The sequence below is a fragment of the Ornithodoros turicata genome, chromosome 6, assembly GCF_037126465.1.
Source record: "Ornithodoros turicata isolate Travis chromosome 6, ASM3712646v1, whole genome shotgun sequence".
Lineage (NCBI taxonomy): Eukaryota > Metazoa > Arthropoda > Arachnida > Ixodida > Argasidae > Ornithodoros > Ornithodoros turicata.
Window position 1 is genome coordinate 34,995,449 of NC_088206.1, and position 15,077 is coordinate 35,010,525.

General features: G+C 45.9%; 1 protein-coding gene across 1 annotated transcript in view; it reads right to left on the minus strand.

The window, feature by feature from the left end:
- Positions 1-15,077, minus strand: part of LOC135396534 (aminomethyltransferase, mitochondrial-like) — a 63,577-nt gene that overhangs the window by 30,131 nt on the left and 18,369 nt on the right. The window contains exon 5 of the mRNA XM_064627561.1: positions 11,980-12,125. Coding sequence (XP_064483631.1) covers positions 11,980-12,125 — 146 coding nt within the window. The remainder of the gene's footprint in view (positions 1-11,979; positions 12,126-15,077) is intronic.

The window sequence follows — 15,077 nt, forward strand, 5'->3', positions numbered from 1 at the left end:
TATCCGAGCAGTCACCGCTTAGGGGTGGGCGCCTGTAAGGGCGCTTTTCCTGCACAGAACGATGGGGCGCCAGCGAGGCGGCGGAGAGAAAGACATGAGGAAAAGACTGGGGGAAGAGGGAGAGACAATGGAAGATGGCGGCATGGCATGTAACGCGTGTGTGACGGTGTTCGAGGCTTTTCTGTCTTTAAACAGTTTACAGGCGTGTATCCTATAATAATGTATCCCGTACGTCAATAAATTCATCCGGTGAGCGTTACAAATGTCCCCATCGAAACAAATCGCTCTGTGCTCTTTTGAGGAGCATGCCACTCTCTATTTATTTAGTTTTTATTCCCTGGTAGTGCCAGGAAGCAACTGTGGCTATGAGCAGTGTACAGACATGGACAGATGAAGAGAGGACAGGAGGAAAGGGGGGGGGTTAATATGCGTCTTGGGCAGACCTTTGTCTGGGAACTCTGCCGGAAAACCCAGGAAAAACCTCAAACCGCACAACCGGTGATAGCATTCGAACCCACCACCTCCCAGTCTTCAGCACAAACATGGCTACCACCACCGAGCGGATGCTTTTACCTGCTTGGCCATGCCACTGGTGCCACTTTATGGAGACTCGATGATTGTTTGAGGGCTACTGCCTACTCAGAGTTTTGGAATTCAGAAAACTGTGTGTAAAATTGCTATAACATGTGTGAGCCAAAGCTAAAACTTCCACCCGTGAGCGCCATTCGACGTGCACGTCTAAATGCAGGAGCCGTGACCAGAGATTTCCAAAGCGGCTCGGAGTGAATGCAACTTGACAATGTCATAACCTCTTGTCATCTTTTTCGAGGAACAAAGTTCTATGTGGGCGGGTATGATTAATGTTACACATGCAACAAGAATGTATTGTTTGTTTCGAAATTTGTTACAGAGCTATGGTACGCTCCAGTGCCATATGAGTGCCGGAAGAGGAAGTGGAAGATCAAAGCCCAAAGAATATATCACGTTCAAGTAAAAGGGTGATTTTTCTTGTGTAGCTAGCATTTGGGGACACAGTTCATCATACGTACGCACGAACAGCATGTGAAGGTGCTCTGAGCCGAAGGGTCCCGCGAAGCAATTTGGCGCTGAGAATAAATGCAAAACGACAAAATCATGCAACCTCGTCTAATATTTGCACAATAAACAACGTTCTGTAGGGACTGGAATGATTATGGCAACAAAGGTGTCATGTATAGGCGCATGTGGTATGTCATTCCTGAGGTAAGGTGCTGTGCAGCGCACATGCAGGTTCGTGAAGCTACCATTAGTCAAAAAATTATTATTTGAGTTTAACAAAATGTACCACTGATATTTTTCACTATTTGATATAAAGAGAATGATGTATCAAATGACATCCTGATCGTGTTTCTAGTCCAACCCCCTCCTGTTGAAAATTTTCATAGAAAAGATGCATTTTCTTCGTATTTTCTCAAATTTCCTTTTTGATTTTTTGGTTTGGCTTCATCTCCGAACTTCATCTCCGAGACAGATCCTTTTCTGGTTATAGCACTGAACCAGTAGTACCTGCAAAAAATATATTGAGGAGATGCTATTGTATCTTCTAATTTAAAAAAAAAACCTAAACTTCAAGACTTTGCAAAATTTCTGCCTGCTGCCAATGCGGACCACTCTGAATATTTCCGATATATGATAAAATGACCCTCCTCTATCGAGTAAGATGTTTTATCACATTCTCAGTGCTCTAGATAGGCCGCAGTTCAAAGCAACAGAGGTTTTCACTAAACACTGCAGCTTTGAGCTGGTGCATACCCTCTGATATTTGATTTTTCCGTAAATGAATTGCATTCCGGTATTGCCTGAGTCATAGGGACCCACAAAGAAATGTGGCTTACAAATGTAACCGGGGGTCGAGCGGCACTTCTGGATCATTTCGTGTGGAATCACCCACAGCAAATTAATAGATTAATTGAATTAATAGATTTTGTTTTAAAGCATCATTGCTGCATACATGTATCAACAACATTGACAGGAGTGCTTCTGTAATTCTTGCAACAGCTGATGCATTCTGAATGCCAAACTACCATAGTCACGTTCAGTCACCATAGGTCGGCATTTTGCTAAGAATTCATTCAACATCACATCATGGTCAGTTTTCCGCAAAGCCCATCACATCACATCACCGTCATAAACCATCACATCACGAGCCCGTAACTCAACTTCAACCTCAGAATTCATCACTTCTTAACCCATCATTCAACTTCAACTTCAGAATTCATCACATCATAACCCATCATTCAACTTCAACTTCAGAACCCATCACATCACATCACATCATTCAACTTCAACTTCAGAATCCACCACATCATAACCCATCATTCAACTTCAGAACCCATCATCAGAATTCAACTTCAGAACCCATCATCAGAATTCAACTTCAGATCCCATCGCGGTTTTGAAGTTGAATTCCTATGATGTGGTCTGAAGTCGGTGATGGATTTTGAAGTTGAAGTTTGTGATGGGGCTCTGAAGTTGAATTCCTATGATGGTTTCTGAAGTCAGTGATGGATTTTGAAGTTGAAGTTTGTGATGGGGTTTTGAAGTTGAATTCCTATGATGGGTGCTGAAGTCGGTGATGGGGTTTTTGAAGTTGAACTCCAACAAAGGCCTACGTGGGGTGTGTCCGACTGCAGGATTACGACGCTAGCGTCCTGCTCGCCTGTGTTTGCGTGGGTTTCCTGGTAGTGGCAGCAAAAGCGTAAGCGAAGGAGGGGTATGCTGTTTGGTGGGCGCGGTCAGCCTGCACTCGGTTGGACTTGGAAGCAGGGTTTACCAATGAAGGAGGAAAGGGAGGGATGCCACGTTTGACCTCCGCTGTCGCATGCGAACAGCAAAAGGTGTATTGCTTGCGCGGTAGGGTTGTTGCACAATATTGCGCCCGTTGTTGACAGATAAGTGAGCGCATAGCACATTGCGCGTTCATGTGGCTTCGGGTGACCGCTGATGGGGTTTTGAAGTTGAATACCAACGAAGGCCTACGTTGGTGTGCCCGGCTGCTCGCTGTTGGAGGATTACGACGTTGGCGTCTTCCTCGCCCCCGTTAGCGTGGATTTCCTGGTAGTGGCGGCGAAAGCGTAAGTGGAGGAGGGGTATGCTGTTTGGAGGGTGCGGTCGCCTTGCTCTGGGTTGGGCTTGGAAGCAGGGTGCACCAAGAAAGGAGGAAAGGGAGGGATGCAACGTTTGACCTCTGCTGTCGCATGTGAACGGCGGCGGGAGATATGTTGCTTACGCGGTAGGGTTGTTGCACAATGTTGCTTTCCTTTGTTGACAGCTAAGTGAGCGCGTAGCACATTGCAGGTTCATGTGGCTTCGTACGATGTCCTTGCCTGCCGGAGCATTGAACGTCCATAGGACTTCGTACGATCGCCGTGTCTGCCGGTACATTGCACGATCATGTGGCTTCGTACGTCTGGCTTTTCCGCCGTGCCATTTTTCACTCGTGACGCGGGGGTATCTTCGGCTATTAGCTTCAGCATCGGAATACATCGTGGCCAGCCACTCAGTATTACATGAGTTCTTGTGACATGATGCTTACTGACACTGGAAATAGCCGTCAGGAACGAATTCAGCGACCTGTAATCACTTTCGCTGGACATATGTTTTTACTCTAATTCTTTCATGCAATACACCACTGCAGTGGTTTATCCGGAATCCCAAGCAGGGGGCGTGGTCATTATTACAGCTACGTGATAACAGCTTTACACGTATAATTACCGACATGTCATTACAGCTGAAACGGCAAGCCCCCTTTTTTGCAGGGGGTGTCGCCAAACTTTTTTCTTTGGGGTGGGGGGCTGTCACAGGGATGTATCATGGTCTCGATAAATCACTGACACCAAAAACTGAGAATCTCTCCTCGGAGAAGTGTAACCCATTGTATTCTTTTTCGTCCGAGGAGGGTATATACGGACGAACACTAAGTGAATTCTTAACGACCGAGGCGTTTGGACACATGTAATACATACAGAATGTGAGGCGCAAATTGAAGTGAAGACTGCAAGGAGCTCGGAAGACCGCCAACTTACAGTCCGTGAAACAGTTTCTTTTCATCATCACATCATAGCCCTTTATTCAACTTCAACATTAACTTCACGTCACATCATAGCCCTTCATTCAACTTCAACATTAACTTCACATCATGCCGCTCATTCAACTTCAACTTTAACTTTACATCACATCATGCCCTTCATTCAACATCACATCATTCTCTATGAGGTGATGGTGAATGAAGTCGGTGAAGGCCATCATGAATGAATTCGCCAACCTATGTCAGTCACTGCCATTTCATGAAAAAGCTGCAAAAGCCTGGAGCATTTGAGAGCTTTACAGAGCATTTACATTTGCCTGCTCTCATTCAAAACCATACCTGTAATTCAGAAGTAATTAAATTATAGTTACAACTACATGATCATAAAAGTCTAATTAAATTATGATACAAGTACAAATGTGACGAAGAGTCTGCGATGGGGAAATACAAAGAAGAGGAGGACGAAGAGGAGAAGGAAGAGGAGGAAGTGGAACACTAGAAGGCGTGCGGTAACCTAGACCCACCAATCCTGGTGGACACGATAAGGAGGCTAAGGACGACGAGACACACATATACGACCATGAAGAAAAGCACAAAGGAGGATCAACAGCGGTGTAGACTCTCTGTGTGACGTGATATTGGAATCCTGAGGACATGACATTGGTGAGATCCATTCTCGAATCCTGTGTTTCTCGGCCGAAACTTTCTTGCACTTATTTCCTAGATTAAACAGGTTGTACTTGCTGAGCGTGTTTGGCTCTTCTCCTTCGCTCCGCATAAACCCAGTTAGTGTTTACAGTGACCTCAGCAGAGCGTCGTCTCAATTTGTGGCAGCGGTGGGATTTTGCGGAGTTTTTACGGACATCATGCCCTTACCCGAAGGAGCGTCTAACGGCGCCGGGGACTTGCAGGCAGTTCATGCGAGCGTCGTAGGGGCCAGTGTTCTGGCTATAGGAAATATGGTACCTCTGTACACGGGAGATGACAAAGGCATCAGAGCAAAAGATTTCCTACGCACATTAGAGCAAGTAGGGGCCATGGGCGGATGGAATGATGTACAGCTCATAGGTATCGCATGATGCAAGATGGTGGGCGAGGCTGATGACTTTGCTGGCGAGACAGGGAGTTTGCCAATGCAAAGACATACGCAGAGTTTAAAACGTTAGTGCTGACCCAATATGATACCGACACTCAAAGCTTTAAAATGGAGCGGTTCATGACAGCGAAACAGTTGAATGGAGAAGGAGTGAGGTCATTTGCTAGCTGCCTCCGTGCACTTGGCTACGATACGTTGGATACGTTTAGTGGAGAAGGCTCTGAACGGAAGAATTCTGTGACTCGAGAGTTGTTGGCCGGTCAGTTACTCATGAGGTACTTAACAAGCTTGTGGGACCCTATAAGACGATTTGTGCTATCACGCGACCCGTCTTCATTTCGGGAAGCGATAGAGGTTGCGGCAAAGGAGGAGAGAAACGAGAAGATGACAGTAGAGCAACTGGCCACATGGCCCGTTGTGACAAATTCAGAACAGACGGAGGACATGAAACACCGTCTAGAGCGGTTAGAGCGGATGCTCGCAGAGTTGACCTCCAAGATGAGGCAGGACAGACAAACAGGGCCACGACAACAGACTAGTCGAGAACGACGGTGCTTCAATTGTGGGAACTTCACGCACTTCGCCCGGGAGTATCAGGATAGGCCCAGGAGCTGGATCAGCCGCAGACAGCGAAATGATGACAGCCTAGAACGAACGTGGCAATCGTTTCCCCAAACGAGGCACGTATCAGGTACTCATCCAGGAAACTAGTGACAGCCTCTACGCAAGACCACTACGAAGAGGCGGTTCATATCAAGGTGGTCAGGTTATGTACAGAGACAAGTCCAATCATTGAGTGTGAAGTTGGAGGTCAAAAGGTTACTTGTCTACTAGACACGGGATCCCGAGTTACGTTAGTCCAAGCGTCGACACTTTACAGGATCGACCCAGGCTGGGAAACGTCTTTCGAGCTTTCGCGACACGAACGTACGAAGTTGGTCGGCATCACTGGTGAGGCACTAGACACGAGAGGTGTGTTTAAGTTGCCCTTCCGCATAGGGAACTTCACATTCGAGCACAATTACCACGTGTGCACGGATGAAGTGGTATTCCCCACTGCAGGCATTATTGGACACGACCTCTTATGTTCGAGACACATAGATCTGATTACAAGTAAAGGAGTGGTACGTATAAAGGGATGCGAAGTCCCGATGATAAATTGGGGTCAAGAAGGCCACGCTGGAGGTAGGCAGGAAGTTCACAGATTCGAGTGTGTCCCTATCAGACTGGTCCGTGAGGTGGTGTTACCACCTAGAACAGAGAACATATACTTGGTCTTGTTTAAGGGGTGGAGTTAGACACGACAGCTGTGGTCCACTTAGACCGGATAAAGACGCAAGGTTTAGTAGGTGCTGCCACGTTGGTACGTGTGGGCAAAGAAAACATGGTTCCACTACAAATCGCCAACACAACCGAAAAGGAACTTTCGTTGCCCCAAAGAAAAGTCGTTGGAACTCTCTTTCCGGCTACCGTAGAAGAGTCACCAACCGAAGGAGGGGAATTGCGTGACACTATATCAGAATCCAATTAAGAGGAGATCGGCAGCAAGTTCAACTTGGGTCATATTAGCAACAGAGAACGTCTACAGCTGCTAGAGTTACTCAGAAAATATTGTCGTGTATTTGCGATGTCGGAGCATGACCTGGGTCGGTGTGAAGTGATAAAGCATCGCGTACCGACCACTTCTTCGGTGCCTGTCTACCGCCGTGCATATCAGGTGCCTTACGCCAAAAGGGAAGAAATGGATAGACAGATCAGCGCGTTACTGGATAAAGGCATAGCATAGCACTCCACGTCCCCGTATGGCGCTCCTGCATGCTAGCTGAGAAAGCTGACGGATCTTTCCGCTTGGTAGTGGATTACCGTGAACTGAATAAGGTGATACGAATCGACCCTTACCCGCTGCCAAACGTTCACGAAACTCTTTCCTTGCTCGGATCAGCACAGTATTTCACCGTTGTTGACATGGTGTCAGGATACTGGCAGATCGAACTCGACCCCGCCGACAAGGGGAAACCAGCTTTCAACACACACTTTGGACATTACCAGTGGTCAAGAATGCCCATGGGGCTAGGCTACAGTGTGGCAGTCTGGCAGAGGGCGGCGGACGTGATCCTTTCAGGACTGCTGGGGAAGGTCTGTCATGTGTATCTCGATGATGTTATCATATATAGTAGCACTTTCGAGCAGCACTTGAAAGATGTCGAAGACGTTTTCATCCAACTCCACGATGCGGGACTCAAACTGAAGCTGAGCAAGTGCCAGTTCCTCATGCCAGAAGTCAGTTACCTAGGACATGTCGTCTCGCGTCATGGCATCAGGCCCGACCCAAAGAAAGTAGAGTGTGTAAAGAAATACCCAGTGCCCAAGACGGTAAGAGAAGCCAGACAGTTTTTGGGATTAGCTGGCTATTAACGTCCACATATCAACAATTTTGCGAACATCGTTCAATCTACATCTCAAGCTAACATCTACAAAGCGCACCCTATTTCAATGGGATGCTGAAGCACAGGAAGCTTTTGAGTCGTTGAAGGACGCTCTCACGACAGCCTGGGTCTTGCGGTTTCCGGACTTTTTAAGTTCCTTCACGTTAACGACTGACGTGTCGAAGTACGCTGTCGCGGCGGTGCTGTCGCAAACGATAGATGGCACAGAACATCCTGTGGCATATGTGAGCAGGCAGCTGAACGATGCCGAAACAAGATACGAAGCGACAGAACAGAAGTGTCTTGCAGTTGTCTGGGCCGTACGCCACTTTAGATGTTACTTATACGGGAGGAAGTTTAGACTTGTCACAGACTGTAGCGCTCAGAGGTGGCTCATGAATACTAGGGACCCGAATTTAAGACTCGCCCGTTGGAACTTACGATTGCAAGAGTATAAAATGGACATCCAGCACAAACCAGGCAAACTGAATCACAATGCGGACGCTCTGAGCAGGGTAGTAGTACGGAAAGTCACGGAATTTGTGCCGGCTGTAAATGAGAGCGAAATCAGAGAAGCACAACAGGGAGATATAAAGCTGAAGGGGATCATTAACAACGTCAAACTAAGAAGCACAGCGTTATGGACATTACATCATTGATGAGAGAGGACTACTCTGCCACATAGAAGAAAGAAAGCATGGTAAGAACGACTGCGAGTTGCAACGTCCCGTTTTACCCACCAGCATAGTAACCATGATACTTCGGCAGTACCACGACGTGCCGTATGCGGGACACCTTGGAGTACGAAAGATAAGACTCAGGATAGCAAAATGTTTCTTTTGGAAAGGGATGAACGACGACATTAAAGAATACTGTGCGCAGTGTCAGTCTTGCGTGGAACGAAAACGACCGACAAATCTGGCACGGCCACCACTTCAGCTTTTCTGAGAAGTCGGCAAACCATTTGAGAGGACAGCCACTTCCCATAACAACCATGGGCAACCGTTACTTACTCGTGTTCGTCGACTGTTTGACCTGATATGCTGAAGCAGTGTCCATGTAAGATCAGAAGGCGGAGAACGTGGCAAAAGCGTTTGTCGAAGGAGTTATCCTTAGACACGGTGTACCGGAACAACTTCTCGCAGACAGGAGAGCAAACTTTACGTCGAAGCTGATGACAGATGCGTATGAACTTCTCGGCATATCAAAGTTACAGACTACAGCCCATCTTCCGGAATGTAATGGTGCTGTCAAACGGTTGAATCAGACAATAACAAAGTTGTTATCGCACTACGTGGCCCACGATCAGAAAGACTGGGACATGTGGGTGTCGTATGCGCTATTTGCTTACAATACCGCTGTTCATGAGGGAATGAAGGAGTCACCTTTTTGCTCCGATACGGCCATGACCCTACATTTCCCAATGCCCAAGGACGACTCCGACCTCACACTACGGTACCCTGCAGAATTATAGGGCAGAAGTGTCACAAAGACTGACAATCGCTCATGACATAGCCAGGAAGGCCTTGACTAATGTGGCTGAAGTGAGGAAAGCACGACTTGCCAAGGACAGCAGACAAACTAATTATGAAGTCGGCGATCGGGTGTATGTACGTATCATGGGAGGGAGACAAGGAGTGACAAGGAAGCTAGCTCAGAAGTGGGAAGGACCATACAGTGTGGTCGAGAAGCTCTCTCACGTCATGTACAGGATCCGAGGCATTACAAACAGAAGGCAACAAATCATTCATGCAGCAAGGCTGAAGTTGAAGGACCCCGTACGTTGGACCATACGAGAAGGACCCAGATGAGGCTAATCCTAGGACAACAAGAGACGATTCCGTTGACGGACATTCCACTTCACCGGACAGCGGAACTGACACCAGGCAGGGGAGTACGCAGGAACAGGAACCTGAGGTTCTTCGAGACAGGGTAAAGGTGCACCATCCCGCCGGATCTTCATCTTCACATATAAGTGAATCCGGCGCCCTGCAACCAGACGTAATGATGCACACCCTGCTGGAGGCAATAGTTGACGAACTGTGCCGACAACAGAACATGCTTCACAAAGCACAGTTATTTCATCCTCAACCACGGTATTTCTTGCGCAGTAGAGGGCCCGTACCTCCAGCATACCGGGCGTAGCTCCGTTAGAGCGTTCTGTCAGCATGATAGAACTGTCTGCAAGTGGGTTTAACCTCACTGAGATAGCACGCCGAGCTGGGAAGAGACTTTAGTTAGAGTTGAGTTTGATTGCGGAACGAGTGTGGCTGCAGTGAAATCTGCTCGACTGGACACGACAACCGATCAGAAGTGGTTGGGCTAAAGGAATTCGCCCTCCAGTCAAATTTTTTCTTTGTTGTGGCGAGTGTGATGAAGAGACTGTGATGGGGGAAAGACGAAGAAGAGGACAGGGAAGAGAAAATGGAAGAGGAGGGAGTGGAACACCAGAAGGCATGCAGTACCCTAGACGTGGTCCCGGACACGATAAGGAGGCTAAGAACGACGAGACACACATATACGACCGTGAAGAAAAGCACAAAGGAGGACCAACAGCGGCGTAGACTCTCTGTGTGACGTGATATTGGAATCCTGAGGACATGACATTGGTGAGATCCATTCTTGAATCCCGTGTTTCTCGGCCGAAACTTTCTTGCACTTATTTCTTGGATTAAATGGGTTGTACTTGTTGAGCGTGTTTGGCTCTTCTCCTTCGCTCCGCATCAACCCAGTTAGTGTTTACAGTGACCTCAGCAGAGGGTCGTCTCACAAAATCATAACTGTAACTGAATTACAATTACTAAGAAGAGTAATTTGGTTTGAATGGGTTACTCATTTCAGTACATAATTTTGATGTGTAGCCTCGTAGCAGGTCTCTACTACCGGCAAGCAACTCTTTATTCTACTCGAAATAGAATAGAAAACCGATAAAGGCCTTGTCACACTGAAAGACAAAACATGAGACATAGACAAGACATTGGAAGACATTGTCGGCAGCTGGAGTCCGTGTCTCACTTAAGCGAAAGACGTGTCGTCACAGTGTGAAAAGTTTAACAGACAAAAACAGAAATAAAACACGTCCGAAGACATGTTTTTAGTGTTTTGGACACGGACCAAATTTTGGACAGCAGGTACAAAATTTTCATGTGTTTCTTTCATTGTGTTTCATGCGTTGCCTCAAGTTCAACAAGTGGGTGAATTAAGCGCAACCAACATGGTGTAAACTTCGACTCTCAGCGCTTTCTGTCTTTCGGTAGAGTGACGTAGAGTGGTACAACAGCAGTTTGATTCTTATTCGGCATCGTTCATAGCCTCTCGCTTCATCTTCCAATTCGATAGAGTGGGCGCGTAAGTTCAAGGTCACACAATTAAGGAGATCAAAAAGAGACCGATCATATGGGCTGAAAATACTCATTTGTGAATCACACAAACAAAAGAAGACATTGCAAGATCCGAGCAAAAAGCAAGAGCCGAGAGCACTCTTGCTCAGTCTCTGACGTCTTGGGTCCTGGTATGGAAGAGGAAACGTGATGATTGGCGATGATGCTTTTAGCTTTTGTCCTTCAGTGTGACAAGAAACCGAAACAAGGGTACGCAACAAAACACGTTAGCAAGACATCGTCAGCAAAAGCTGTCGTTTTTCTGTGTCTTTTGCTCGGACAGTGTGACATTGCGACAATGACGACAAAAATGACTATTTTTGTTGCACAATAGGAACAATTCAGGGTAGTTGGTACAAGTTCATGATGGCAAAATGTAGCAACTTGTCCTGTTTAGTTCTTTCTATGTCCTTGTCTGCTTGCTGCATTTCGCCAACCTGTTTTTGTTGGCTGTCTTGTCATTGTCGAGTCAGTGTGATAAGGCCATAAAGGTCACAAGCTCCCCTGGCACCTCGTGGTTGCCCTGTAGCCAATGCAACATACCTGTCCCCTCCCTCTTTTTAGACAGTTATCTCACGTGTCACAAAAGTACATTAAGAAATCCACTTGTCTTAAAATTATGGGACCAACAAAGTTTAGTATTTTCAGCAAACTTTTGCCATGACATACAAGCACTTTTGACCAATTTTGGGTCGTGAAAAACTGAATTTTCTGAATTACCAGGGAAATCCAAAATTTGTCAAGCAAATGTAACACTTTTTTTGCTGGGAACAGAAAGTGCATGTTAGATTTACCCCACGCATAACAAATGCCCTGCTACAATGGTAATAGCTTGGGGGGGGGGGGGGGGGGGGAATGTGAAAACCGTCGTTTCGAGATACAGAAATTGTCCACTGCATTCAACTCTCCGTCAAATTGGTGCAAGAAAACAGAAGGTGGAAGAAAACAGAAAAAAAAAACGGCTAATTATGGGTGTTATAAATATATAAAATCTACGATAAACTGGCCTACCTCAACACCATCTTCACCAGTATATCCACAGCGAGTTACTCTGCAGTGTGGAATACCTGCTACCGTTGCTACAGTTGTGCACATAAATGTCAATTTACTCAATTCACAGTCTACAAGGGGCTGCAGTACTTTTGACATGCCTGGGCCTGAAAAAAAAAAGAAGAAAGGAACATAATAACTACATTACAGCATTTTACTAATACTCAATAGCAAAGAGAGTGGTAACATTTCCTTGAGTCTCAGGAAAACAACATGGACAGGAAACATACAACTGGGCGACATGACAAATGTTACCACATTCAAATGTACACAAGCTTGTTTGTGTCCTTTTGGTTTGTTCTACTCTATAGTACATTTTAAAATAAGGGATCCACGTGCCCTGGGAAAGCAAAGAAAAAGTGTCATGGCCACTGCACAGAAGCTAAACACAGACAGCACTGAATTTTGGATGTATACAGTCACTTGCTCATCCCAAACTTGCATTGCAAGTCATGTGAAAGCCAGCTCCAAGTGAAAATAGTAAAACAAGTGCATGGTTGGTATAACATCAATTTTTCAATGCTCTATAGGACCAAACTTTCTATTTCTGAAGCGAATGAATTTCACACACAAAATGCAATACTATGGCAATCCCTTGACATGCCCTCAAGCACAAGGTGCTTACAGTTAGGGCAGCAGCTAAACTTTTTTTTAAGGCTCTCCCGCATTGCCTTTGGTTGAGTACACTAAAATTGGGTCCACTCTTCCAAAACTCCTTTATAATAGATCGGAATACATTAGATATGCAGATCAACAGAGTTTCTTCTACAGTTTCACTGTCACATAATCATAAACAAATATTTATGTTGTCATAATGGACCACCAACACGTTCGCGCTGCCCCTAGTGGCGGAATATCGGCCGTCATCTTCCCCTCCAGTAATCATTGCGACGCTCATACCAATTTGCACGCTGCGTAGGAAAGTAGCAAGAGGAGATTTCAAGAATGTGAAAAGAGTGAAAGCACAGTTTAGTAATCAGGCGTACAAGCGTGGTAAAGTCTCTGCCAAACGTCCACGTAACCTCGAAGCTGATGATCTCCCCCAACCATAGCTGGGCGTCCTCACTCATGAGGACCCTCATGAAGACGCCTCACCCTCACCTCACGACGATGAGGTGAGGGTGAGTGAGGCCAGAACACGCTGAATGTTCCTCACGAGGACAGTCGTGAGACATTGTCCCTCATGAGGCCCACCGTGAGGGCCCTCATGAGGCCAGTCGTCGTGAGGCCATCAATACGTGAGGGTACAACGTATTCCGTGAGAAGCCTCACGGATGAGGCCGTGAGGCCCTTCGTGAGGAACCTCACCGATGAGGCTGTGAGGCCTTTCGTGAGGAACCTCACGGATGAGGCCGTGAGGCCTTTCGTGGGGGACCTCACGGATGAGGCCATGAATCCTTTCGTGAGGGACCTCACGAATGAGGCCATAAGGCCTTTCGTGAGGGGCCTCACGGGACTATCCTTGACTTTGCTGACCAAGAGCGAGGGAGGCTCCGCCCCCAAATGGCGTGCCAATAGGAGGACTCGGGAGGCGGAGCGCTGCGGCCTCTGCTCTTGCCTAATAGATGGCGCATCGGTAGTGCTCGGCTCAGGATATGTGAGCCGTCGTCTGCTTCTTCCGGTAGAGCTACGACCTTGAAGCCTCTGCTCTCGCGTAAGAGATGGCGCAACATTGGCGCTCGGTAAGGGCACGTGTGGTCACCATAACTTTGAGCCTCGACCTTCAGACTGGCCGGTAACCTAAATTCCGATGACGCGGCGATAGCAAACCATAGTGCGTAGTTTTGATGATTATGCTTCATGAATATGTCATTACATTACCAAATTTGTGGCCAGTTCGACGTTTCGCTCCGCTCTTTTGCGTAAACATTGTCTTAGCTCATGAAAAATGAAAGAAATATTTGTTCTATTCCTCGCACTGAAACAAAGCATTTAAAATAATTGTACTGTGTGTTTCTTTTTTTCTTTTTGTAAGTAGTTACGCAAGTATGTAAAAAGGACAGAAATGTTGTTGCTTGTTCTACTCCTCGCACTGAAATAAATAATTTAAAATAATTGAACCTCTGTATGCAATAAGGGGATAAGTCGAAAAATCCCAAAATGAGAAAAGGGGCCTGATATGATTGTCCGTCCCATTGACACACATGCATTTCCCGTTTTTTTACCATGCTGTAGCGGGCCAACAAATCGCAATAAGGTCCTAAGTTTTCATTGGCAGGTACATACTTTATGTAGATGTCATTGCAACAAAAATAGTAAAAAAAGGATAAGTCGACTTATCCCCTTATTGCATACAGATGTTCAATTGTACTGTGTGTTTCTTTTCACGTTTGTTTTTTTCTTTTTGTAAGTAGTTACGCAAGTATACTGCGTAGTTTTGACAATTATGTTTCGTGAATGTGTCAATATTACATTACCAAATTTTTTGGCCAGTTCGACGTTTCGCTCCGCTCTTATGCGTGAGCATTGCATCAGCTCATGGAAAAGGAAAGAAGTGTTGCTGCTTTTGTTCTACTCCTCGCATTGGAATAAATCATTTAAAATAATTGTACTGTGTGTCTCTTTTTTTTCTTATTTTTTGTAAGTAGTTACGCAAGTATGTAAAAAGGAAAGAGATGTCGCTGCTTGTTCTACTCCTCGCACTGAAATGAATAATTTTCAATTGTAGTGTTTGTGTGTCTTTTTCTTTCTTTTTGTAAGTAGTTACAGAACTATGTAAAAAGAAAGGAAATGTTGCTGCTTGTTCTACTCCTCACACTGAACTACATCCTTTGAAATAATTATATTCTGTTTCTTTTTTTCCCTTTTTGTAAGTAGTTACGGAAGAAAATAATTGTACTGTGTGTGTGTGTCTTTTTTTCCTTTTTGTCAGTAGTTATGAAAGAGAATAATTGTACACTGTGTGTGTGCTTCCTTTTTGTAAGGGTTCCGGGACATTTGATCGAACGTCGTTTGGTCGAAAGCTGTTTGATCGAACGCGGGGCATTTGGTCGAAAGGCATTTGATCAAACACCGTTTGATCAAAAACGGCAGCAGTCGTTCGATCGATTCTTTTATTC